This window comes from Myotis yumanensis, unplaced genomic scaffold, assembly GCF_028538775.1.
Source record: "Myotis yumanensis isolate MYYU_CA2020_CCGP unplaced genomic scaffold, mMyoYum1.0.hap1 SCAF_19, whole genome shotgun sequence".
Lineage (NCBI taxonomy): Eukaryota > Metazoa > Chordata > Mammalia > Chiroptera > Vespertilionidae > Myotis > Myotis yumanensis.
Genome location: NW_027223770.1, coordinates 15,026,256 through 15,053,696, shown reverse-complemented (window position 1 = coordinate 15,053,696; position 27,441 = coordinate 15,026,256). Strand labels below are relative to the sequence as shown.

Genomic DNA, 27,441 nt, shown 5'->3' with positions numbered 1-27,441 from the left:
TGAAGAGGATTATTTTAAACCTAATTTTAAATATATACTTCTGTTTAAGAACATATTGTCAAGTCATAATCTGATTAGAAAGTTCCCAATCTCTTAATTGCTTTTTGTTTCCTATTTATTGAAAATTGGGCATACTTTCTTTTTTATGGTCAAGTCCTTTTTGAAATTAAAACAAAAACACATCAAACTTCTACCCAGAGTTCCCAATTCTAAGCTCTAATCTTCATGTTTTAGGTTATTTTGTATTTTAGTTGGATTTGTCTTTTAAAAGAAATTGCAGTTCTCATTTTTTGACTGTAGCCTATATAGGTCTTTCATAGAGTTTTTATCATGCATTTTAGATTAAGTGTTTTTCGTCTCGTGGCTAACTCAAGGCGATTTTGAGTTATTACAAGATGGGTTGTTAACTGTGGTCTCCCATTATTAAGCTAGCAAACACACTTGTCATTATTTGTTATTTCTTTTGTGTTCGAGGATGCATTTTAAAAGAGCTATTGTCATAGTGGTTAGGCCTTAAAATAATTTCACATTTGTTACTATGACAGCAGCCACAGTGGGGTTTTTAATCATACAATACAGCGTGTACAGGCATTCGATACCAATGCTTTGTGGCATCCAGTAAAGTTTAGCTCAGGGATTTGACTACATACATCTTACTACTGTTAGCAGGAGTCTTGCAGCTAACTCCCAAAGTGGGTTTCTAAATGTGAGCCTTGTAAGTCCAGGCTGCATTTCACCCCACGTGCAAACACCAGTAGAAATTCTTTTAAAGAAAAATTGTCCGTGGTTTACGTATTTGGGGATTTCTCTTCCAGACCGGTAGATTATTAGGGGGAAAGTAAGGACATGATCAGATCTGTAAACAAGCCTTTGAACGCTTGATCAGATCCATGTTTTCTTAGCTAGTTAGACCATGTACAGAATACTTAGTTGTGGTTACAGATGTCAGCTGAGCATGGAATCAAATTAACAGGCACCACACATCCAACTCCTGAGGCCTTTTAACAGCCAAGAAGGAGGCCCTGAGTGTTGAATCTTTTTACTTGTGCAAGTAAGGGTTTTCCTCCCATTTGTGTCAAAATGTGATTTTTCTGGGGAAAACATCCTTTCACGTGACATTTAGTAGGCAAAGTCCCCATTCACTTGTAAAAGTTCTTTTTCATTCACTGAGCAATACTAGCATCTTTTGTGTCAGTTGCTAGTACCGGAGTGACTGTGCTGCAGGTATCCTTGGGCAATTTAATAAATAAATAATATGGTGACAAAGGAGGGACATGTTTATAGTTTTTGCAAAGCAGGGCCCATGCCTATTTGGGTGCCCTTCAGACTTACCAGGTGTTGCCCCCAGAGGCCTGGGAAAGGAGCACACTGCCCTGGTCTGTGTGGCATGCACAGTCGGCACCCGAGGGACCATGACATTCCCTGTGCTCACTTGGTTTCTTGGAGAGCAGTTATGAGTCCAATTACACTTCCTGTCTCATGGTTCTATTTATCACATATTAGGTGATAAATAGAACCTCCTTCTCTCTGTTTCTGATCATTTCTTAAATAACTTTTATAGAGCCCATTGTATGTTGCAGAGTGTTTTACATGCATTTCCCCCCCCCCCCCCCCGTTTTGCTATTTACCATAAATGTATGAGGTAGTAAAATTTTCATGAAAATGGGCCGATAAATGATTGAGCATTGGTATCAGATACAAGAGTTTTAATGCAGCTCAAAGTGAGGTCGTCTTTAAAGTCTCTCTATGATTGGAAAAGCAGGCTATTTGAAATGGTAGTTTTCTAAAACTTAATTTAGGTTATCATTGCACATTTGTGCTTCGAAATTGCACATTTGTCTTTGCCATTTATAAACCACAACTGCATTCTGGATTCTATTGACCTAATGGACAATATCGAAGTGAATTTTGCCTAAGGTAAAATTGAGCCAGGATGTCTTGTATTTTAACTCTCTTTCCTCTAAAGAGGTCATTTCCTTATTTTTTCCTAGCTACGGGAATCCTTTCTAACACCTTTCTTTATAGCAGGTACTTGGATGCTTAGAAATTCTTTAACAGTATATTCCAGCTGAAATGAAGTTTGAAATTTCTTTCCAGTTATATGTAGAGTAAGGAAATAGCAAAGATGGCTTTTTAGAAATAAATCTCATTTTCCATTTGTGTCTTTAGTTGTGGGATGAATATAAAATCAACATCGATATGCTCTTTGTCTTAACAATTGCTTCATGGTACCCCAAACATGACAGGTGATGCTGAAACACAGTCTGTTTTTCATTTCCCAGAGGTGCTAGAAAAGGAAGACAAGATTTGCAGTTTTAAGTGATTCTTTTAGTATTACTTTTGCCAACTGTTAGCTATTTCTCTTTTGTTTTATATCACTCTATATGTTGAATAAAATAAATGCCAATTCTAAAGCATTTAATGATAGCTCATTTGTGTTTCAGTGTAGATTAGAACTGTTGTTAACTGTTCAGTGAAATAGTTTAAAACTGGTTTCGTGACCAGTTTGATGGCCAGATTGAGAAGGAAAGAAAGAAAAGTCGATATTCTTAAAGGCACGTTTTGCTCCTCCTCTTTTGTTGGAGTGAAGACTGAGTTGTAATAGCAACAGAGTCCAGCTCCCAGTACGAGGTGTGAGGCTGTTTATTTTCACTCTGGAGATGTATATACTACAGAAGGGAAACTCTGGCCTCGCTAAGCCTAAGCAAATCATTACTTATCTGTGACCTGGCAGGCGATTTGATTAAGGTTGACAGAGCTCGTATAATATCAGAACCAGGCCCTCTTACTGATTGATGAGCCTTGTCAGTAAGTCTTGTGGGGTTTTTTTTTATCTGAAAGGAGAAAAACTGGACAAGAATGAAAACTTGTTCAGATCTCTAATTGCCAAGTATAAACCAAGTCTGTAATGTAGTTTTATCTAGAGTGACTGATAAGTATTCATTTGTATGCTGTTTTCTTAGGTTATAATTAAATGGTTTTTAAATAATATTTCTGTGTCAGCAGCCTTTACATGATCAAAATTTGAGATTTTGATTCATGTTTTAACATATTTCTGAACTTGGTTTTCTTTGATGTTCTATATTTAGTATAGTAGAATTTTTATCCTATAAATAATTCTTCTCTTCATTCTCTGAGTTCTTTGAAATTCTTGCCTTTAATTTAAGGCATTTTTAACCCCTTGCTTTCTAACTATATGAAACTGATTTGCATATTTGTAATGGCATATCTGCGCCATTGAGTGTGTGACTGGAATATGCCAGCTGTTCTTGGCAACACTTTAAATCAGTCTACATACAGGACTGAGTCCAACGAAAGAAGACCATTTCTTCTTTATTATTCATATGCTGTTTAGTAGAAATGAGTATAGGACTGGAAGACCACTCCCCCATTTGAAATAAATTCATGAAATAAATTCAGCATATGGGATTTCCTGATTAATGAAGAGATCGAATGGAGAGTGAATTAGTTTCCTGTAAGTGGAATTTTGGTAACCTGGGAATTTTCAGGTAGTGTATCCTAAGGAGTTAGATGAGAGTAAGCTCTGGAGTTAGAGTGCCTCGGGTCAAATTCAGACCCTGTCATATCCTAGTGATACAACCTCTCTGCCTTAGTTTCCACATCTGCATAATGGGGATAGTAACTGATCGGGCTGGTGGGTCATCTCGTTTAGTCCCACAAATAGAGTGATTGGCACTTGGTAAGTGCTTCTTGAAGATGAGAAGCTGCTGTTCCTATTGTTGCTACTGCTATCTACAAGATGGCTGGTATTGACAAAATGTGATATAGCTGAATTAGAGACTGTCGAGTCAAAATGAGTATGGATTAAACTTTGGGGGAGCTATAAATGTGGGAGTAAGCTAGGATTATGTGTTTGTGCTCTTGGGCTGGCCAGCATGTGGCTCCCAGCACAGAGAGCAGTTAGGTTGGTGCTGTTTGTCATAGCTAATGGTGAACTTTTGGATAAACCCTTGGATCCCCAAACAACTAAATACCATCTTAAACTTTCTGGCCCTAGATTTCAATTTTGTTACTTTCTCTGTCTCATCTCCTCAAACTCAATATAAACATACTTCAGTTTAATACCAGAAAAATAAAATTTCATTTATAAGAGATGTACTTTCTAACTCACCTTATAAACATGTTCTTAAAAGCAAGGGATAACTGTCGTTGTAACCCTTTGCTAACTTTTTCAAAGGGAAAACTTCTTGTAAATTCCTAATATCTATTAAATAAGTTTTATTACTAATCTCACTTAATTATGTACAAAATGAACTAGATGCAAACTTTTAATAATCTTAAAATTTTTTAAGATTTTAAATGTTGAGTTTAATAGTAGGAAGATACTTTGCTTATCTTATATTTCACCTGTCTATTTGATTTGAGTCTTTTAATTTTAAGTATGATTAACATTTTTCCTTTTTAATAATGAAGTTGTTTTTAACTACTGGACCAATATTTTGTGGGCCAATCCCTTTAGAAAGCTACCCAGATATATAATGCTGAAAAATTAAAACATGCAATGAAAAATACATACCAGAAAAATACCAGTATTGCATGTATGCAATACATACATGCAATGAAATGTATGTATGTATTCATCTTTACTAACTGTCACTGAACCATAGTACTGTGGGATCTTCACAGTTCATGTGTTCCTAATGTTGCATAACCATCTGCTGTGTCACGTGCTTTTCATGGCACATTGTGCTGCCATGAGCTAGGGTAATTCACGTCTCCTACTTTTCTTTTTACCTGTTTCAAAACTTTATTTGTACAGTATTCTGTAACATCATTAGACCTTCACATATCATATATATGATCCCAAAACACAAATGAGATGGGGCACTGAAATTTCATGGCGTGTCTTCATTGTCTGCCTGATGATTCAGAGTAAACTGACACTAATTTGAGTTTCAGCAGCGCAGAAACAATGACATTTAAAAAAAAACACGATTTTCGTGCCTCTAAAAATCCATCTGGGGACTGAAATAGAGAAAAAGAACAAAAACCCGATTGGGTTGAGAATCTTTTCAGAATGAGAAATGGCTGGGGATTCACACTGAAGTCAATGGACATAAGAACAAACCTGTAAAAGCCCTGAAGAGGACTTTTATTTAGAAAGCCATGTGTAGAAGGGGGATTACTGCGTGTTCAGATTTCACCCATCATTTATTAGCTGTGTAGTCTTGGAGAGGCCATCGGAGCTTTCTGCATTTCCGTTTCCTCATTTGTAAAATGGAAATAATATCTGTCTTTAAGATTGTGAGGATTGGTAGCAATATATGTAAAATCTTACACTCATAAACTTATTAATTGGTAGCTATTGTTGTTCTTTGAATAGTTAATCTCATATGACAGATGTTTGGTAAGATGCATAAATATATATATATATATATATATATATATATATATATACACATACACATACACATACATACATACACACACACACACATACATATATATTTCCAAACAAACCAATTATTCCCTCCCAGTGGAAGCAGGAGGCAAGGGTGGAGTCGAGTGTCGGAATTATCTGGCCAGGGTTTCCATGCTGCATGTAGAGTCCTGCCTCCCCCAGTCATTCCCACGTGACCCACGTTCACCACTGGGGATGTGTCATTGCTCTCTTGTGCAGAGGCCTACTGACTGAAACACTGAGTCTTTCTCTGGGAGCTCTGATTTAAATACTTGCATAACATTTTGCTTTATATCTGCTTATCATAAAGATGAACTTAGTTATTTATCCAAGTAATGAGCACATTTATATTGCCTAATATTGACAGGGAATGACGGATTTACCTCACATGAATGTGTAAATTAAATTAGCATTGTGGCAGATCACTTTAAAAATGTGCTTGGTTTTTCTTAGATAGTTATATACCAAATTCAGGACTTAAAAAAAAAAGTGTTGGCAAGAGGTGGGACAGATGACTTAGTGGTTTTAAGGAAATCTATAAAGCTATTTACCAGTTAATTTGACCAATACTCTTCATGGATATTTAAAACCCCTCCTCAAGAGTTATCTTGCCACTCAATAATAGCATTAGGTGGTAGAATTTTGTTTTAACACAGCTTGCTACTCCATGATTTTGACTACACACAAGTTCATATCATGGAGCAGGAAACATGACTATGTACAATAAAACACCTGATATTTTTTTCTTTTTTTTTTTAAATTGAATTTGTTGGGGTAACATTGGTTAATAAAATTATGTAGTTTCAGGGGGACAGTCCTATAATACATCATCTGTATATTGTGTGTTCACCATCCCAAGTCAAGTCTTCCTTCCCTCACTATTTATCCTCCTTTTATTTTCTCCTACCGCCTCTCACCCCCCTCCCTTCCCCTCTGATGATCACCATACTGTTGTCTGTAAGTTTTTGTGTGGGTGGGTGCTGGGTGCTTAATCCCTTCACCTTTTTTACCCAGACCCCCGTCCTCCTCCCTTCTGACAGCTGTCAGTCTGTTCTCTGTATCTGTGAGTCTGTTTCTGTTTTGTTTGTTAGTTTATTTTGTTCATTAGATTCCACCTATAAGTGAAATCATATAGTATTTGTCTTTCCCTGACTGGCTTACTTCATTTAGCATAATACTCTCCAGGTCCATACATGCTGTCGCAAAGGGTAACATCTCCTTTTTTATGGCTGAGTAGTATTCCATTGTGTAAATGTACGACAGCTTTTTTTTTTTTTATCTATTCATAATCTGATGGGCATTTGGGCTATTTCCAAATAATCTTGGCTATTGTAAGTAACGCTGCAATAAATATTGGGGTGCTTATATTCTTTTGAATTAGTGTTTCGGTTTTCTTCAGATATATTCCCAGAAGTGGAATTGCTGGGTCATAAGGCAGTTCCATTTTTAATTTTTTGAGGTAACTCCAGCTGTTCTCCACAGTGGCTGCACCGATCTGCATTCCCACCAGCAGTGCACAAGGTTCCCTTTGCTCCACATCCTCACCAACACTTGTTTGTTGATTTATTGATGACAGCCGTACTAACAAGTGTGAGGTGATATCTGATTGTGGTTTTAATTTGCATTTCTCTGATCATTGGTGACATTGAGCATCTTTTCATATGTCTATGCCCATCTGTATGTCCTCTTTGGAAAAGTGTGCGTTCGGGTCCTTTGCCCAATTTTTAATTGGATTGTTGTTTTTGGTGTTGAGTTTTATAAGTTCTTTATAAATTTTGGATATAAACTCCTTATAAAAAAAAAACACCCTGACATTTTAGTCTATAATGCTGATCTCTTGTCATAAGTGTCTGAAGGAAGTCTATATTATTCGTTTTAGCTACAATTCCTTATAATAATCCTAAAAGTAGAGATTTCCATTTACCCACTGTTGGTCCTATGACTGTAGACTGGAATCAAACCTGAGGCCCTTCGGTCTGCAGGCCGGTGCTCTAATTACTGAGCAAACCATCTAGAGTGCTTTTGTGTGTGTGTGTGTGTGTGTGTGTGTGTGTGTGTACACTTCTTTATTGCTTGCAAACTGAAATGCTGAACTAGTCGCTTTTGATTTAATTTCTAGAGCTGAAATTTTTTTTATTTTGGGTACCTTTGTTGGTTCCCTCTGCTGCTCTGTTTTTCCCCATGGTGTATATGTGTGTGGTGTGTACTAGTATACCCGTGCGTCTCCTGGATGAGTGTGTCGTTGGATTCTTCCTTCGGCCATCCTGTTTACTATGGTCCAGTGTAATGTCACAACGCAGCAACGTGCCGCCCAGCAGAGCTGTTCCAGCGAGCTTTGCTTCATTTCTGGGAGACAGGCTAGAACTAAGGCCGAAACTGCTTCTCAGGCTCCCCCAGTTGGACTAAACCTTCATGCTGTATTGTGCTGTTTGCAGAGATCCTGTGACCTTAATGGATTTGTTTTTCTACTTCCTAGTTCATCAAGACATTGTATCTTGATCATTTCTTTGATTTTAGCTTCCTATCAAAGTTTTCTGGGATGCAAATTTTCTTCACACAGGCCAGTGTGTGTTTTTACTTACCTTTAGACATATGAATCCATTTGTGGTGATTATGTACTGACTATCTAGTCATCTGTGGTTGATTTCTATGTCAGCTCATAAAGGGGCGTGGAGTCCCATTATCAATGCAGGGCCACTCTTCATGGTGCTCCAGCAGCCGCAAGGAAGTGTGTCTGACCTAATTAATACCCATCACCAGTTTGAGCAAAGCAGGTGCGCCAATGAATTCTAGACGCTTTCAGTTATTTTTATGCAGCCAGGTTAAAAGATGGAAGGAGCTAGAAAACTCGTATCGCCATGTTTCAGGTCTCTAGGGAGCTTGTAACTCAGCAGGCAACATAACAGTTGTGACGGGTCCACTGCTCAACCAGCGTTGACTCAAGTTTATTCGAAATTTCTAATTCTTCTCATTTTGCTTTTCCCTAAATATTTGACTGTGTGTATTAGAATAGACTTCATGGAAATGAGTTTCTCCTTGAGGTTTTATTTCCTTGTTATTAAAACCAAACCCCTTGAGGGTGAGCTTTTCGTGACTGCCAGGGGAAAATGTGTTTCATTTGGTGAGCTCTAAACAAAGCACTGGACTTACTAACAGCTGTCTTAATTTTATAACCTAGCACTTATCGGGAGCTCTTTTCACGTGTCTTCATATTCCTTCTTTTCATTCTTCATCAGAGAAGTTTAGCCAAGTGTCTGCCTGGCTCTTTAGCTGTCTGTTCAGGTTTAGCTAGTTCTTAGCAAACTTAAAAATGTTGCTTTTAGCATTTGTTTTGTGGTTACCATAACTCTTGTTTTTTCCCAGGAAACCAATTCCAATGACAAACTGGAAAATCTGCTGAGTGCTGGATTTGTGGCAAGTGTTGACTCTGTGATGCTTGCAAAGTAATCCCCTTGCAACTTGCTGCATTTTGTCTTTTTGATAATTGCTCCCAAAGCACTTTGTAGAATTTCACCGGTTGTGTGCAGCTGTGCTTGTAAATATTTGTAAGGCTCCTGTACGACTCACTGTGGATTCCAGAATTATCTTATCCCCACAGTTCTTGGTTTCCTGTGCTCTGGAAGCAGGAGGAAATATCTCCTTGAAAGAGAGTGGAACAGGAACACTTGACTTTTTTTGTGAAACATACAAACACTGTGACTGGCCCTAACTCCACGCTCGCCCAGACCTCCTCTTTGGTGTGTAATTGGGACCACATTGACTCCTATTGCAGCCAGCAGCCCTTCCCTGCCGCCTTTTTCTGCTTGTGACCTTTGATCTCAGCGACCTTTCCTGGGGTTAGTCCTAGGCCCTTCATTGTGTTGGGGCTGAAGTGGCTCATGTGGAGTTGATTATTTCTCTGCTCATTTGGCCTTTTTGGTGCCATAACTCCCAGTCACTTCCATTTTCCTCTCTACATTTGACGCTCCGCAGTGAAGGGAAGCGCTTTGCCGGCAGCAGGATCGGTTTGTATGCTTGACTGACCCGATTGAGACTCCAGGAGTGGGGGAGGGTTGTGAAACCTGTAGGTGTCAACGTTCTTTAAGTTGATCTGAATGATTGCACCGTCATTAAGTGCTCAAAACGTGGGTACTGTGGAGAGCTGCATTTCATCCCGAGGGCTCTGAATTCTGGAAGAAGAGAGCTCCGCAGGTTACTGACCTGGGCCTGGGGGGCTGGTGTCCTGCAGCTCGCCTTCTGTATGTACCTCCTGCCGCCTCTGAGCTGTCAGTTGCACATGGCTGCTTGAAGGGGTTCTTCAGTTGCCGAAAGAACTGGGAAGAACCCCAAGATGAATATGCTAACGTTGGATGGTGTATTTGTTGGAACTAGATTTATGGTAGCACTTTCTTTGCCTCTCCTTTCACCCTCCTCCTGCCCCTGCCCATTCTGGTAAAATCATTGAAGGATGGATGCCAGCTGCTCCTCTCATTTTTCAGGACCCCATGTGGACAGCATGAAGACTGTCACTGATCAAAGGCTCCGTGATCATGAAGGAGTCGGCAGTTGAGGAATGTGTCTGATTGCCCTAAACTGCAGTTGAAAGATAGATGTGTGTGAAACGCAGGGACATTCTGAAACTCATTTAAAACAAATCTGTTCGATTCCATCCCTGGAATATCAATTTCTGTCTTTTCCTTGTGTGTTTAAACTTTTCTTTTTATATCTTAGTAGTATTGATAATGTGAATGGTTTTGGATGAGGAATTGCTACCCCCTTCAAATGTGGTGTTTTTAGGGTTCAACCTGAGGCCCCCTTCTCAATAGCGAGTCAGTTCTTTTTTTTTTTTTTAAATTTGGTTTTATTGCTTAAAATATTACAAAGAGTAGTACATATGTCTCCCCCCCCCCCCCCTTACCTTCCTCCGGCCTCCCCTACCCCCCAGTGTCTTGTGTCCATTGGTTATGCTTATATGCATGCATATAAGTCCTTTGGTTGATCTCTTACCACCACCACCTCCAACCCTCCCCGGCCTTCCTGCTGTAGTTTGACAGTCTGTTCGAGTCAGTTCTGCTGTTGCCTCCCAAGTCTCTCTTAAGCAATCCGCCCTTCTTGCTGCTTGCCTACTAGACGTCTTTCTTCGAGTTACACTTATGTCCACCCCAGCTCATTAATTCCACACCTTAGGATACCCTCCCTCCATCCCTTGCCACCCTCAAAACAGCAACAGCAGCGCTGGCCAGTTTGCTTACTGGTTAGAGTGTTGGCCCATGGGCGAAAGGGTCGAGGGTTCGATTCCCGGTCAAGGACATGTACCTCAATTGCAGGTTCTATCCCCACCCCCATTGGGGCACATGCGGGGAGGCAACCAATCCATGTCTCTCTCACTTTGATGATTCTTTCTCTCTTCCCACCTCCCTCTCCTTCACTCTCTCTAAAATCAATGGAAAAAGTATCCTCGGGTGAGGATTAAAAAATAAAACAAACGACTACACCAAAAAACCAGCAACAGCAAACCACGGAAAACCCTGCTGCTCCTCATGTATTTCCTGTCATCGGAAACGTCACTTACTCGCTTGTACAAGTCACAGATCTGGACAGCAGCCTTCCCTCCTTTATTTATGGCAGAGGCACTGGGGAAATGGAGAAGTGGGCAGATAATGGATTCCAAAGATGTGTAAGAGATTATATTCTGTCCCAGTCCAACTCATTCACTATCCAAGTTCTGTCAGTTCTACCTCTTAAACATCTTTAAATATATCCATGTCTTAAAAACAAATTTTTAATTTTTAAATGGATCCCCTGATAATCCTCTAGCACAGGTCCCCATCCTCTTTCCCCACAGCCTTTGAACCTCTCTTCCCCTCTTCAGCCACTCTTCACCTTGCAGCGTAAACGATTGTGGAAAGCCACAAGTCCAGTCTTGTCCCTTGCCTGCCTACAAGCCATCAATACTCCCCTGAGGATAAAAACCAAACCCGTAACCTAATTTATAATGTTATTTTTATACTCAAGCTTTCACTCACCTCTGTGACCTTAACTCTCACTACTTCCTATCCTCGTGTTCTTACTCTACTTTCCAGCTCACATTTCCTTGCTTCTACCTCTAATTCTGCACACACTCGATTCCTTGTGCTTGGAACACTCCCCTCCCCTTGCTTTTCATCCCCTCTACCCTGCCTTGACCTTATCCATGGATTCACCTCGCTGCTGTGTCCTCTGAGAAGTCTTCAGCCCTCTCAGCCGAGGTTAAGTGACCCTTCTGTTTTTCCTACAGCACCTGTACTTGCCTTATTCTGCTGCTCACCTATCCCTCCCTCAGGTAACTACTTTAATTCCTGAACACCTTTATTTCCTAAAAGCATTGCCTCTTAGCAAAAACCACTTCCTTTGATTTTGATGGAAAAAGTCATGATGTGGTCCGTTCCAACCCAAGAACGTGAAACAGTTTCCCAGATAGAAAAAGAAATCAACTAAGCAATAAAACCAATTTTGTATAGGTGGTAAACAGTATTTTGAAAGTAAATAAATACAGCTTGTTCTAAATACATTGCAGTGAATTTATTGTGCTCAGGAAGGAGAAAGAAGACTTGAGGGTGATGACTGGTGAAGGAGGGCTGGTGAGGAAGTCCTTCCCAGGGGGTGGAAAGGCAGGAAACCTTCCTGACTTGCAGACAGGAAGTCCTTTTAAGGCACATAGTTTTCATGCATTCACATGCCCCTAAAAACAAAGTTACAGGTCAGCCAGTGTGGCTCAGTGGTTGAGCATTGACCCATGAACCAGGAGGCCACCAGTTTGCTTCCAGTCAGGGCACAGGCCTGGGGGAGACAGCGGATCGATGTTTTTTTTCCATCAGTGTTTCTATCTGTCCCTCTCCCTTCCTCTCTTTCTAAAAAATCAATAAAAACATATTAAAAACAAACAAACAAACAAAAAACCACACAAAGTTACAGTACAGAAAAGTACCTTTATGACAAAATAAAGGCTGAACATTGGGAGTGCTTCCCAGCTGGTGGAAATGTTCACACGCATGTCACACGGGACATGAGAGAACAAACTCACTGTGCCCCTCACTTGGCATCTGTACACGAAGCACCGTGTTTTGGGTCCATCCACACATAGCAGGCCACTCCAATTCTTCCATCGTTTCTGACCAAATACCACAGTGTCATGTAAACTGGTGTGTGTATCTTTGCCCAAAGGAGCCATACCAAACGACTGATCCTCAGGGAGGCAGAGGTCCCGTCTGATTTGTTCATGGCCGAGTTCCCAGCACAGCACAGTGCCTGACACATAGTAGGCCCGTACCAGGTACAGTGTGTGGAGTAAAAGGTGAATTCATCTGCTTTGAACTCTTTTAATACTTTTTACCCTCTCATTGCACGTATGACACTTTTCTTTATTCCAAAGTTACGTTCACACCCTCTTTTCTCAATTAAGTCTGCGGTAGTCTCGAGTTCAGGCATTGTGACTTTTTCATCTTATCTCTGTACCCCTCACAGGCTCTCGGCCAAAGTTGATCACCTATGTATGGAATTAATTGATTGAGTGAATATTTCCTGGGAAAATTAGGGTTCTTGGAGAAGCCTGCAGGAAATATTAGCTTCCTCGCTAAATTGTTCAAATACTCAGAATGAAGAAAACGTTGACAGGAGGTGTAAAGTTGGATGTGATTAAGATCAAGGTTGTTCAGTGGGTTAAGAAATGTATGGCATGTTTGACTTCCCTAGTTGAACGTGTGCTGAATTAATCAGTACTTAATAAAAAAAATTTAAGTAGACATGTTTTATTTTTCCTTTTGTAGTTGGTACAGAAAATTCATATTTTCTCAACAGTTAAGAAGTAGCATGGTTTGAAATACAGTCTGAAAATAAGGATCAGTTCTTTTAAAGAAGGGAATTACTGTTTTATACAGAATGAGATGCCTTTATAAAAGGAAACTAACTTAAAGAAGTTTCTATTTTGAAGAACAATCCCAATCCCAAATCCAAGTTATTGTTCACAAGTTAATCATAGTTGTTCCAAAGCCTGAAAGAAAACTAGGAAAGTTTGATATAGGAGTAGAGGGAGGGGAAAATTCAGAGAGACAGCTTTGATCGTCCTTAGGAAAGCCAAAGCCCCGCTTCAAAAACAAAGGAATCAAATCTAGAAATTCAGGAAAGAGTTTTCCCAGAGGATTATTCTGGCAGCGTGTTGAAGGGTTATAAAAGCATTAAGTTCACCACTGAACAATAAGTTAAGTAAATGTTAGGGAAGTGTTTCCTTTCTTATTACCTTTAGCTTCCCTTTGCCAACAGAAATGCTTCAGAGCCTGGGATGGCATAAAAGCATAGTTTGTTGTAGAAGACTGATTGCCTTCTGTGTGGGTGTGAAGGGGAGGCTTACAGGCCCGTAATTTAGGAAATGCCCGCTATTCTCGAGAAACTTCAGGCCAGGACTCAAGGAGCAGTACTCGGGGCATGTGAAGGTGGGGAGCTCTCCAGAGATGTTTTCCAGCACGCACAGGGAGTTGTCCCCTGATCTGTAGGTTTAAGGGGGCACTACACTTAGCTGTTTCATTATGTTTTGATTTTTTGGGTCCCTACTCTCTTTTCTGGAGAGACTGGACTACCAGATACTTTCTTCGGAGCAAAGTGACCACTAAGCATCTTCTCAGACGCTTACATCAGCTCCTCAGAACTGCAGTGAGCCCTGGCCAGTGTGGCTCAGGTGGTTGAGCGTCACCTGTGCACTGAGAGGTTCCTCTTCAGGGCACATGCCTGGGTTTTGGGCATGACTCCCAGTAGGGGGCATGCAGGAGACAGGCAGTGGATGGTTCTCTCTCATCGATGTTTCTCTCTCTCCCTCTCCTGTCCTCTCTTTCTAAAACCAATAAAAACATTAAAAAAAAAAAGAACTGCAGTGAAAATAATAGACTTATGTTGGCTATTAACTTCCTCTGCAGATATGAAGGAGGCAGCAGAACTTCCCCGTGGTCATGTTCATTTCCTTTGAGACCAGTGAATTGGATAAGTCTTAACAGCTCTATTTTCACATGGGGAATTGATCGGGTCTTTGCCAAAGTGCAACAGTAAGGCAAGACTGAACCAATTTAAATCCAACCCCATGAGTTATTTTACTACCTCCAGTAGTTTAGGGAAGTAGAGGCATATATGTGCTTCATGGACAAAAGCATTAATGAAGGGTCTAAGTTTTGAAATGAATGGCAATTCACTATTTTGAATGCTAGCAAATATTGCCAAAAGTGTCAGCAGTTTTTGCATACAAATTTTTTTTAGAGAAATACATGTTATAAATTAAAGTCACGCAGTATAACCGTAATCCTCTACCCTACTTTAAAATAAATTTGGGATAAAAAGCAGAGATTTTTGTTATCCATGATATTTTTTGTAATTGAATGTTCAGATTGACAGGGTTTGATAAATGTGGCACAGACAGTGCTGATTCTTTTTGCGTTACTGTTTTATCTTTTTAAAAGTTTATTTATTGATTTTGGAGAAGAAGGGACTTGCTGTTCCACCTGTCCAAGCATTCATTGGTTGATTCCTGTATGTGCCCCAACTGGGGATTGAATCCCCAACCTTGGCATATGGGGACAGTGCTCCAACAGCTGAGCTACCTGGCCAGAGCCTTGCATTACTTTTCTGTAAACTTAGAATATTGTTAGATTAGACAGTGAATGTTGCTTTATGACCAATCAAATATTTGAATTAATTGCTCAAATTCATATTTTATATTCACTCTTTGCTTAGCACCGTGTAGGGATCTAAACTATATGCCGGTGAGTGGGAGTCCCTTCACACTGTGTTGATGGTGGTTGTTGGGGACAGGGTTGTACATTGTTGCTGTCTTTTTCTTTTTGGAAAAAAAATTTGACTATATAAAAAAAGTCTTAAAAATGTTTATGCTTCTTGACCCAGTAATGCCACTTAAAAAAAAAAAAAAAAAACCTATTCTAAGGACATAATTAGAGTGGTTAAAGATTTATGGACAAAGATATCCATAGTGACATTATCTGTATTAGCCAAATACAGACATATTAAAAAGTGTAGGCTAACTGTTCAAAAGGGAATAGCTAAGTAAAATAAACTACATTCAATAAAATATAGCTATTACAAATTATGTTTAAGAATAGTTTTAATAAGTAAAAATCATCATTAGGTAAATGAATAAAGCAGGATTTAAAACTTGTATATATGTTATGATCTCAGTTATGTAAATATACACATATGGAAAGGATTAGAAGGAAAAGCAACAAAATGTTGATGTGTTATCTTTGGGTGATGAAAATGTCATGTTTAATTTTTTTTTTATATTTATGTAGTCCACATTTTCTGTGCTGAATGTGATTTTTTGTCAATGAGTATTTGTAGTAACATGTTAACAACTTTTTGCTTGTAAAAGTAACAAATTCATTATAGAATATGTGAAAAAACTTGAATATTTTGTTTGAATATTATGTTATGTACCTGGCATTATGTTAACCACATTGGGTGTTTTAAAAAAAATTCTAAGTGGGAAAATCCCTGCAGTCTAAAACAATGAAAGTGTGATTAAATCAAAATTCTATTCTATCTGGTTGATTGAAATCAGAATTCTGTTTTTAATTTGTGCTGAGAATATTGGAATGTTAAATGCACTAGAACAGAGGTCAAACAGCATGTTATGTGCTAAAGTGGTGAGTGGTGTAGTGGGCTGAGGTGCACTTACCATGGCTGTTTCCTAGTCAGAAAAGAGGACATGAGAAGGATGGGACAGCTTTTATGCAGAAGGTATTAGGATTGTTGTTTCCCTTGCTAAGGTAAATTTTTATGGGTAAGAAAGGTGACATGCATGTTAAAGCCACAGATCTATGTGAAATGGCAAGAACCTTGGTCAGTTGTGGTAAACTGGCCAAATTGTTCATTTAGTAGGGCAATGCAGGATATATATACTTATGTATAAATTATAAATATATAAAATGTAAATATGAACATTTTATGTACTTATATATTACGTGTGTGTGTGTGTATACACACACACACACACACACACACACACACACATATATATATATATATGTTTTACAATAACTTAGTCAAATAGCATTTATACTAATATCAGGTTTCCTTTTTCAACAAAGAATACTTTTAAAAATGACATAACATTAAGCAATTTTCCAGTAGTGCAATAGAACGCAGGGCCTTAGCTCATTATTATAATTCTTTAACAAACTGAGCAAGTTTGCCATTCATAAACATAAACCAAGTTAACAAATATTTAGTAAGTGATTGTTATGGTCATTAAGTTCTTTCCAACTTCCAAAATCAACACATAGTGTGTTGCAGTTCTGGTCAAGATGACGGATGGGTAAACGGGTACTTGGAATCTATCCCAACCACATCAAAATTATAGAACAATCATCATTGAGAACCACCTGGAATCTAGCTAAACAGAAACCCTGCAACTAAAGATATAAAGAAGAGGCCACATCAAAACTAGTTGGAGGGGCAGGGACGTGAACGGGCTGGTCCCAAACCCACGTGTGATGGTTAAAAATGGGAAGGGATATATTGACTGTGGAGGTCCTCCTGAGGGCAGTGGTCTCAGCCCCACACCGGGGCCCCTGTCTAGGGTTCCAGTGTTGGGAAGGGAAGTCCCCCTAAATTCTGGCTTTGAAGACCAGCAGAGATTATGGCTGAGTGAGAGGGCTTCTGGGGTCCCAAGTGTTCCTCTTAAAGATCCCATGCATGGACTTACTCAGACTTACTTGCTCTGAGCTCCAGCACTAGAACAGTAGCTCAAAAGGTGCGTCAGGGACATATGGGGAGGTACTGAATTATCTGACTTCTGGTGAGGACTGAAGGGCTAGCTTCTTCTCCGACAAGTGCTGGCAGAGGCTGTTGTTACATTGCCAAGACCTCTCCTCAGAGAGCCGGCAGGCAGGCACCATATCTGAGTCTCTATCAACCTGGCTAACATTGTTCACTCTGCCCTGGTGATTCCTGGAGATCTGAACCCACCCAACTTTTGGCTTTTCCATACAAACAGCCTGTCTTGGCTCATGCTTTCCTAAAATCTCTCAAAGGTTCACAAACCCCAGATAAGCAGTGTCTGGCCTTGGTGTGCCCTGTACCTCTTGCTAAGTGGATCCAGTCCCAGCACTAGTTGTAGTTGGCTTGGGTTCACAGCTTGGCCTCCCCTGGGCACCTCCAAACCTAGCACAAGTAGCAGCCATCTGCAGATTGCTTTGTAGCTCATGTCAAGTGGCCCCTCCTGGGAGACCTCAGCTTCAGACTACATTGGAGCATCACCCAACCAGAGGACCCAGTGAAGTAACTCCTATTCTGTGGGGTTGGCCCATGCATAACAGCTCCTCTGTTGGTTCACAGCAAGTCCTCTGAGCCCATCGGCCGAGGGCTAAATGCCTCCCATTGACATGCCAATGACATTCAAGGCTCAACTACAGTAAGAAGGTGCACTCAGCCCAAACTGGGGGTGCACTTGGAATGTCCAGATTAGGTAACTGGGAAGGCTGCACCACTGGGCCCTATAGGACACCTGCTACATAAGACCACTCCATAAGACTGGGAGATGTAGCAGCTCTACCTAATATATAGAAACAAACATAGGGAAACAGCAAAAATGAAAACACAAAAAAATGTCCCAATGAACAGAAAAAAACTCCAGAAAAAGAACTAAACAAAATGGAGACAAGCTACCAGATGCAGAGTTGAAAACACTGGTTATAAGGATGCTCAGTGGTCTCAGTGAGAACTATAACAAAGAGATAGGAAAAAAGGAGTTACAAAACATAAAAAAGAACCAGCTAGAAGTGAAGAATGCATAACAGTAGAGTGCATGAAGCAGAGGATCAAAACAGTTATTGGAAGGTAAGAAAGCAGAAAACACCCAATCAGAACAGCAAAAAGAATCAAAAAGTATGAGGATAGTTTGAAGACCCTCTGGGACAACTTTAAGCATACCAACATTCGCATCAAGGAGAAGAGAGAGAACAAGGAATTGAAAACCTACTTGAAAAATTAATGATGTAAAACTTCCCTAACCTGGTGAAGAAAAGGACATACAAGTCCAGTAAGCACAAAGAGTCCCAAGCAAAATGAATCCAAAGAGCCCACACCAAGACACATCAAAATTGATATGCAAAAGGTTAAAGGCAAAAAGAATCTTAAAAGCAGCAAGAGAAAAGCCAGTTACCTATAGGGGAGCTCTTATAAGACTCAGCTGACTTTTCAACAGAATCTTTGCAGGCCAGAAGAGATTGGTACAAAATATTCAAAATTATGAAAAGCAAGGAACTACAGCCAAGATTACTATTCAGCAAAGCTCTCATTTAGAACTGAAGGTCAGATAAAGAGCTTCTCAGACAAGAAAAGCTAAAGGAGTTCATCACCACAAAACCAGCATTACAAGAAATGTTAAAAGGTCCTTTATTTAAGAAGAAAAAAAGATTAAAAATATGAATAACAAAATAGCAATAAATATATATCAACAATTACTTTAAATGCAAATGAATTAAATGCTCCATTCAAAAGACACATGGCGACTGAATAGATAACAAAGCAAGACCCTTACATATGTTGTCTACAAAAGACTCACTTCAGATCGAAAGACACACAGCTGAAAGTAAAGGGATGGGAAAAGATATTTCACAAAAAATGGAAATTAAAAAAAAAAAGCTGGGGAAGTAATACTCATATGAAACAAAATAGACTTTAAAACAAAGGCCGTAACACTAGATAAAGAAGGACCCAGTAATTTCACTTCAGGGTATTTATATGAAGAAACCCAAAACACTAAAATGAAAAGACAAATGTACCATATATTTATTGTAGGATTATTTACAGTAGCCAAGATATAGAAGCAACCTAAGTGACCATCAAGAGATGAATGGATAAATAAGTGGTGAGTTTATATAGTGGAATATGACTCAGCCATACAAAAGAATGAACTCTTGCCTCTGCAGCAACATGGATGGACATAGAAGGTATTATGCTGAGTGAAGTAAGACAGAGGAAGACAAATGACAGATGATTTTTACTTATATGTGGAATCTGTGTAACAAAATAAACCAACAAGCAGAACAGAAACAGATTCAGAGATACAGAGAACATTTTACAGTTGCCAGATGGCAGAGGGCTGGGGGAATAGGTGAAAAAGGTGAAGGGATTAAGAAGTACAAATTGATAGTTACAGCATAGTCCTGGGGATGTAAAAGTACAGCATAGAGCCCTGGCCGGTTTGGCTCAGTGGATAGAGCATTGGCCTGCGGACTGAAGGGTCCCAGGTTCGATTCCGGTCAGGGGCATGTGCCTTGTTTGCGGGCACATGCCCAATGGGGAGTGTGCAGGAGGCAGCTGATCGATGTTTCTATCTCTCTATCCCTCTCCTTTCCTCTCTGTGGAAAATCAATAAAATATATTTTTTTAAAAAAGTACAGCATAGAGAATATAATCAATAATGTTGTGATAGCTGTGTATGGTGTCAGATGGGTACTAGATTTATTAGGGTGATCACTTAGTAAGTTATATAATATCTAATTGCTATGTTGTAGACCTGAAACTAATACACATCAACTGTTACTGAAAAATAAAAAAATTAATTACAAACATAGCATGTTATGAGTAACCTAATAGAAAGATAGAGTCAATAAAGGATATTCCTGTGTGCTAATATTTAGGCAGCAATAATGAGCTGTGAAATTTTAAAGGACAGCTGTAAAACTCAGTAGATCATGTGCTGGGGTTAAAGTTGACTCAGGAATTTTTTTACTACTTTTCAATAAATAAATAGTTGAGGAAAGATTTGGCAAAAGGAAGAAAACACCCCTGCTTGTCCTCATTCTCTCAGGAAAGTGGCTTCTGTTAACAAGTTATTTGAATGTTTACTTTGCCTTGACTGCTGAGCAGCGGTGTGTCAGTCCTTACCCTTGAACCAAGTGAGAATTCAAATAAACCAAAAATGTTTTCACACAGATGGCCCCTTCTTCCCATGAGTGGTACCAAAATATCCTCTCCCGTTTGTAAAAAGAGGTCGGCAAAAAAAGATTGGAAAGGCAGCCCATGAACTGATAGTCCCTGATTGGGATAAAGTTCAAATTGCTACTTGTAGATTTTAGAGTATCTGGCATAGAGAAGTAGGCATTTTCAGCTTTGCGGAATTGCTGTACCCTCTGTCTATTAGAGGACCCCCACAAAAACAAACCTTCCCTTGACTGCCATTCATCTCCATCAGTTCTCCCTGTTATTCTGCTGCCCGTTTATAGCAAAGCTCTTACGGAGTTTTCTGTGCCTGCTTGCTTCGTTTCCTCCCTTCCCATTCTGTTGTGAACCCACCATCACTCTTTAGTTCCTTCTTTATTGAAACCACTCTTGTCAGTATCACCAGTATTTCCATGAAGCCTTTCTGGTGGTATCTCACTTAGTCTACTTCTCAGAGTAATTGAGAGAGTTAATGACTCTTATAGAAATAATTATTTTTCCCATTTTTTCCCCCTGGATATAATATTCTCCTCGATTTCTCCCAGGTTCACTGATGACTTCTCTTCAATCCCCATTGCCCCCTTTCTTTCCCCATGTCAGTCTAAGCGGTTGGAATGTCCCAAGGCTCCTACCTCGTCACCTCTTCTCTCATTTTCCTTTGAGAGAGCTCCTGCAGTGCCATGGGTTTTACAGGTCTAACATCTACATTTCCAGCTCTGACTCACTCCACAGCTCCAGACTCCTACATGTGATTGTCGATTGACAGTAGTACTGAGATGCCTAATGGGCTACAACAGCACTGTTGACCCTCTTTGTCATCTCCCTCTCTCCGGTCTTCTTCATTTCAGTAAACAGAGAGCAATTATTTATTCTGTTAAATCACAACTAAGTTATTCTTGGCACATCTCTTTATCTCACACTCTATATCCAGGCCTTCAGCAAATTCTGTTGGTTCTGTCTTAGGATATGTTCTGAATCCACGTACTTTTCACCACCTCCACAGCTGACTCACTGTTCTACCCATCATGTTCTTCCCTCTCTCCTGAGTGATTACGTTACTCTACTTGGTCGCCCTCTTCCACGTCTGCCCACTTCAGTCTCGTCCCTACCAGCCAGTGATCTTTCTAAAGTTTAAATGAGAGCCCATCATTCCCCTTCTCTAAGTCCTCTAAGGGCTTGCCGTCACATTGGGAATAAATCCCAAAATCATTTTAAAATTAATTTTTTAATTACAGTTGACATGTCATATTAGTTTTAGGTATACAGCATAGTGATTAGACACATACACCTACAAACTGATTACCCTATTAAGTCTAGTACCCATCTGACAGCATATAGTTATTTACACTATATTTATTACTGTATTTTCCTATAATATATGTAATGTATATTGCTGTTCATTACATCCTCAGAACTTTTTAGAACGAGCAGTTTATTCTTCTTACTCCCTTTCTCCTTTTGCACTCAATTCCAAAATCCGTCCCATGGCTTTCAAAGCTGGATGGGATCTAGACCAGCTTCGCTCTGTGCTCTTCACCTGGCTCATCCACTCTCACCACAGTGGTCTTTGGATGTTCTGCACATTTGCTAAGTAAGCTGCATTTGGTGTTCAATTTGAACAATCCATGAGCCCGAGTCCCCATGTGAAAGAAGGGAAGAAAACCACTGGTTCCAATCTCATAGGGTGGTTGTGAAGATGAAGTTAATGTAGCAAAAAGCACTGAGATGGTGTCTGACACATACTAAGCACTATATCGATGTTTGCTATTATTTTGTTGTTTCTGTTATTTCTGCCTTTAAGGACAGTAGAGAAAGCATGCATTTTTATTGTGTTGAGTTGTAGATGCATGTGAGACATAAAACAAACTCACTACAGGCGGTGAATGTGTTCATTTGGAATGATGGATTCTGCATAATAAGAGGTATTCCCAATGCTTTGGAAGAATGAGCAAAACTTCTAACTGTAATTTAGAACCCAGGGATTAGCTTGTCAGTTGGGAAGATATGAATCATGCTCACAACTCTATTGACGACTCGGATCAATGAGGCCAACTCTTTTTGTGGTTTAGATTTTCTTTTCTTTGAATGTGTTTCAGTGAGCCAAGGCCTGGATTTTGCTCTGGAAACCTGTCCTGCCGCGTCCATAACCTGGCGCTATGCATCCGGACCCTGGACCCTTACAGACACTGCTGTATGTCACTCTTTCCTTTCTGTGCTCCTCTGTGAGTTCAGGTAAGAATAGAAGAACCGTAGTGTTTTAACCGAAGCGTCTCCTTCTTAATCTTAAAACAACAACCTTGACTTCAGTATTTTGCTGGTGGTGATGGATTCTAAAGACATTTGTAAAATGTGTTTGACCAAATTTTAAAACTTTGATTAACTTCGCAATTTAAGAATCTTTTAGTAGTGCTTCTTGGGCATTAGCAGGCCTTCCCATCATTGCCCTTGTAATTTATGCCTTTTATTGCCTTAAAAATAAATATTTTGCAGTTGTGCCTTTTTCAGTAAAAAGATATGTTTCAAAGTTCTGAATTTGGAAATTATAACAGGAATAAAATGCTGACTACATACCACCAAAAAGAAATTTTACTATCAGCATGTAGTAGTATTCAATTTGAAGTAAGAGAATTTGGTCAAAAACCCAGCTCTCATGACCTTGTCTAATTTGTTACCTAACTCTGTGGTTTACTGAAAAGCTTAAATGTATTTGTTGTTAAGTGTGTATAGTTAGCCTGAGCCTAACAATGGCCCACAGGCATTTCTTTTTACTTTAGATTTGTGTAAAGATGTATTATGATATACATTGATGTTTACTCATTAAATAATATTTCTTTTCCTCTGTTAAATACACTGTACAACTATATTAGATTTAGTAAGGGAAAATTGAATTAATGATTTTATTACCTTTTTTTTTTTTTTTCTAAACAACAGCCTCAGATTTAGTAGAGAGGCACTTAATCTTCATTTCTGATCAAATATCCTGTAAGAATAGATTCAATAACATATTGGTGTGTTTTTTAAAAGTATTTTATTCTGCCAGAGTAATAGCATTCCTGCCCTGTGCCCTCTTTTTGGGGGGGTTGGGGGGGTAGAAGAGAGAGCTCTGTTTTGATACTTAAGTATGTGAACACCCTCTCTCCCCCCAAGTTCTGGGAGAATAGACATAACAAATGAAACTATTCCAAATACCAAATAAAAATAGTAAGGTTGATGCCCTATTGAGCCTTCTCTCCAAAAAAAAAAAAAAAGCATCAACTTTGTAGTTCATTGTGGTTTCCTAACTTTCTACTTGCGCTTCCTTAAAAGTTGAACATTATTTTATATTGAAGGGAAGTGGTAAAGCAGTACTGTAGCTTTAGTTATAAAATAACTTGCTCTTAAAAGTCAAACCCTGTTGGTCACATGGTAGAGATTTCTTTTTAGTTTGAAAGTCATCGCCACTTTTTCAGACAATCAACTTTCATTTCTTAAAAGCTACTTCCTTAAATGAGCAACTTGCCATTTCTCATTTATAGCTTAAGGATTCTCATCTATTGTACCCTGGTTGTTAAGTTGTAGGTTAACACGTTGCCTTTACTTCTTCCAAAAATGGGCTTTTAAGACTTCCTAAAACGTTTACAAGCATTAAGAACCATAACATATATAGATAAAGCAAGGTGGACTGAGAGGAAATGTCTTTAATGTACTTTCTTTCTCATTCTCCCCTTCCTTCGCACACGGGGAATGTTCCTTTGTAGACCTGGCACCTTATTTTATTTCTGAGCCACTGTCTGCTGCCCAGAAACCTGGTGGACCTGTAGTTCTACATTGCTCTGCTAAACCTGTGACCGCTCAGATCACGTGGTTGCATAATGGAAAAAGATTGGACAGAAACTTGGAGCAGATCAAGATTCATCAGGGCACTTTGACTATTCTTTCTCTCAACCCCTCCCTTTTGGGTTACTACCAATGCATTGCCAACAATAGCATCGGTGCAGTTGTGAGCGGCCCTGCGACAGTATCCATTGCAGGTGAGTTTGATTTTGTCCCTGTTTTACATGGGTTTTCCTGAAATTACTATCAGTGGTTGCGCTTTGGGGTTGTGGGAAGGGCATGGGTTTTGGAGGAGGGCACACATGAGTTCTCATTCCTGCCTTGACGCTTGCTGTGTTTAACGTGGGGGAAATGCATTTGAACCTCTGTGAGCCTAGCCTAGTTGTCTTCATCTGTAACAAGGGTATGGAAGTGGATTTTTATATAGATAGGACAGCTTTCTAAAGTGAATTCTGAATTTCTTGATATTTAAAAGTCCTTAATATGAGCAACAACCAAAAACCTATTGTCTGCTTTGATACTCAGTTATTCTATGCAGTTCTTTATCTTTCTTTCACATCTAATTGTTTTATTTTTGCCTGATCACTGAGTGATTTTAATTTGTTTAATTGAAACCAGGCTAAAGAAACAGGAAAATAATAACTGACTGTAAAGAAAGGAATGTTGAGTGTTGAACTTAGGGAAAATCTGGACTTCGCAGTTTTCTTAGTAAGTTTGAGCCATCTGCCTTTCAAACGGTGATGGCTTCCAGCAAGGGAAACCGTCTCTGCAAGGGCACCCCTATTTACAGAGCAAATGTGGATTCCCCAGGAGTAGTGAGTTTGTCATAACTGAGAAGAGCAAATGTTTGTGTAGAGCTGTGACCCGTGGATCGCTCCAGGACACACAACTGAGAGCAGGCGAGTGGCAGGCTGCCGACAGCGCTCAGCACTGGAGGTAACAGGCTTCCCTGCAGGCTGCGTCAGTGGTAACTTACACGGAGAGGGCCTGAGACCCAGTCGGCATATGCAGATAATCCACATGACATGCAGCGTTGTTTTTCCACGTCCTAGGTTCCTCATAAACCATTTCATTGAGTATGAGTAGCTGCAAACAGAATAGTGATGCATAGGGAAAGTCAGTTTTGTTTTGTTTTGCCTTTTTAATATATTTTTATTGATTTCAGAGAGGAAGGGAAAGGGAGAGAGAGAGAAAAAAACACAGTGATGAGAGAGAATCATTGATCGGCTGCCTCCTGCACGCCTCCTAATGGGGATCGAGTCCTCAACCCGGGTATGTGTCCTGACCAGGGATCGATGCTCAATCAGTGAGCTATGCTGGCTGGGCAGGGGGAAGTCAGTTTTTGATGAGGGACTGGATTGAGAAGGGTCTATCTTGACAAAATGGGAACAGTTATGCTTTATAATTCTCCCTAATGTTTTAAGAGCGGTTTGCTTTTCTCGATGTCTTTGGGAAAGGGTGCCATGGCTTAGCTTCAGCCTCAACCATGCACCTCTACCCCAACTGCTCTGTGGGGTAAAAAGAGCTTGCTACCCTGTGACCTGGGGTTAGCTGCCACCATCAGCCATGCTGCAGATGCTGCTTTTAGTTTTTAAGTTTCCTTTGGGAAAGAGAGTTCACATTTACATTTATTGATTCTGTGTATTTATTTATTTTAGCTCTTGGTGATTTTGACTCATCCACAAAGCATGTTATTACAGCAGAAGAAAAAAGTGCTGGTTTCATTGGCTGCAAGGTACCAGATAGCAACCCCAAAGCCGAGGTGCGCTACAAAATCCGGGGGAAGTGGCTGAGGCACTCGACAGGTGAGAGTTTTCATGAAAAGCCAATGGCACCCACAGGTCAAATGTTCATTAAAGAACCTGCTGCTATTAAGCTCTGCGTGCTGGGGATCGTGGGTACAAAAAATGCATTGCATACGTGTTCTCAGAAGTCAAGGGAGGAGACTAGGAGAGGTGGTTACCTGACAGAAATGATTACAGTCTGCACTCCCTGTGCTCACCCTCTCCACTCCTTCAGGTCTCTGCCCAGACAGACCTTCCTCTGAGAAGACCGCCCTCTGGGCCCTTTCTCAAGTTGTATGTCCTGCTGCTCTGTCCTCTCTATTCAGCTTCATTTCCCCCAGAGCCTTGTGTTGTGCATGTTTTTGTTTGCCGGTTGGTCATCTGCCGCCTCCACTCCCAGCACTGGACTGTCAGCTGCATGAGTTCAGACCTTTGTTCTCTTTCTTCATTGCTCTGTCACTTGTGCCTGGGCCATCGTTGGCAGAAAATAGGCACTCAATACATGTTCGTTGAGAAAAATAAGGAATGAATAGACGTGACTACAGGTGCAGGTTTGCCCAGGGTGGCGGTGTAGCTGGTCACTGAGTCTTTGTCTGACTGCTTCTCCTGCCTGTGTTCCCAACCACTGATCTGTTGTCCAGTGTTTCCAATGGGCTTGATTTTGTTACTCTAGTACTCCTGACCTTTTCTTTTTTGCCTTGACTTTTCCTTTCCATCATTCATGAATTCTCCTCAATTGTGTATTTGCTGCTAGTCTTCTGTCTAAATTTAAAGCAGAACTATCAAAATTGATTCGTTTTCATTGGTATCCTTTGTAAAGAGAAAGGCCTAACTGCATTCCTTTCCTTCCTCAGAGAATTACTTAATCCTTCCATCAGGAAATCTTCAGATTTTGAACGTATCCTTAGAGGACAAGGGATCATATAAATGTGCAGCTTTTAATCCTGTCACACATGAATTAAAAGTCGAACCCATTGGCCAAAAGCTCCTTGTGAGTCGTAAGTATTTGGGAGAATATTGGTAATGAGGAAGAGTCCTTGGGAGCATTCCTCATTGGGAAATGAGAGTTCGTTTTTCTTTCAGATTGTGTTTGTTTACCATAAGGAAATCTTATAAAAAGTTAAATACATAAATGTATAATAGAATAGTATCGAACATGTTTCAATGATTATTGGAGGAGAATTTTGATTAAGATGACAGAGTGCAATACATGTAGAGAACTTTGCCCTTTGCTCAAATAAAAATGAATTATAGAGAAAATATAACTTGATATTAGTGGTGATCAAGTTTGTGGCTGTGAATTATGAAAAATAGGTATATGTCCTGTTTCCTACCTGATTTTTAGCTTTCATGCCTAATTTTTACAATAAGGTGTTTCAGTTGAGGTAGCACCAATAGCCAAAGCTTAGTGAAGTAGTGGTTCCTGTCCTTCATTTCTAAACTGCTAATTCAGAAGTAGCC

General features: G+C 39.8%; 1 protein-coding gene across 7 annotated transcripts in view; it reads left to right on the top strand.

Moving 5' to 3' along the window:
• Positions 1 to 27,441, top strand: part of CDON (cell adhesion associated, oncogene regulated) — a 79,692-nt gene that overhangs the window by 10,190 nt on the left and 42,061 nt on the right. For 6 of the 7 annotated variants that reach the window (XR_011469066.1, XR_011469065.1, XM_070400117.1 and 3 more), the window contains exons 2-5: positions 22,480 to 22,615; positions 24,121 to 24,393; positions 25,855 to 26,001; positions 26,835 to 26,978. Coding sequence is in view for 5 of the 7 variants with exons in the window: in XM_070400117.1 (XP_070256218.1) it covers positions 22,540 to 22,615; positions 24,121 to 24,393; positions 25,855 to 26,001; positions 26,835 to 26,978 (640 nt within the window). In the remaining 2 variants the exon portion in view is untranslated. The remainder of the gene's footprint in view (positions 1 to 22,479; positions 22,616 to 24,120; positions 24,394 to 25,854; positions 26,002 to 26,834; positions 26,979 to 27,441) is intronic. The other variant, XM_070400118.1, reaches the window with a different exon arrangement.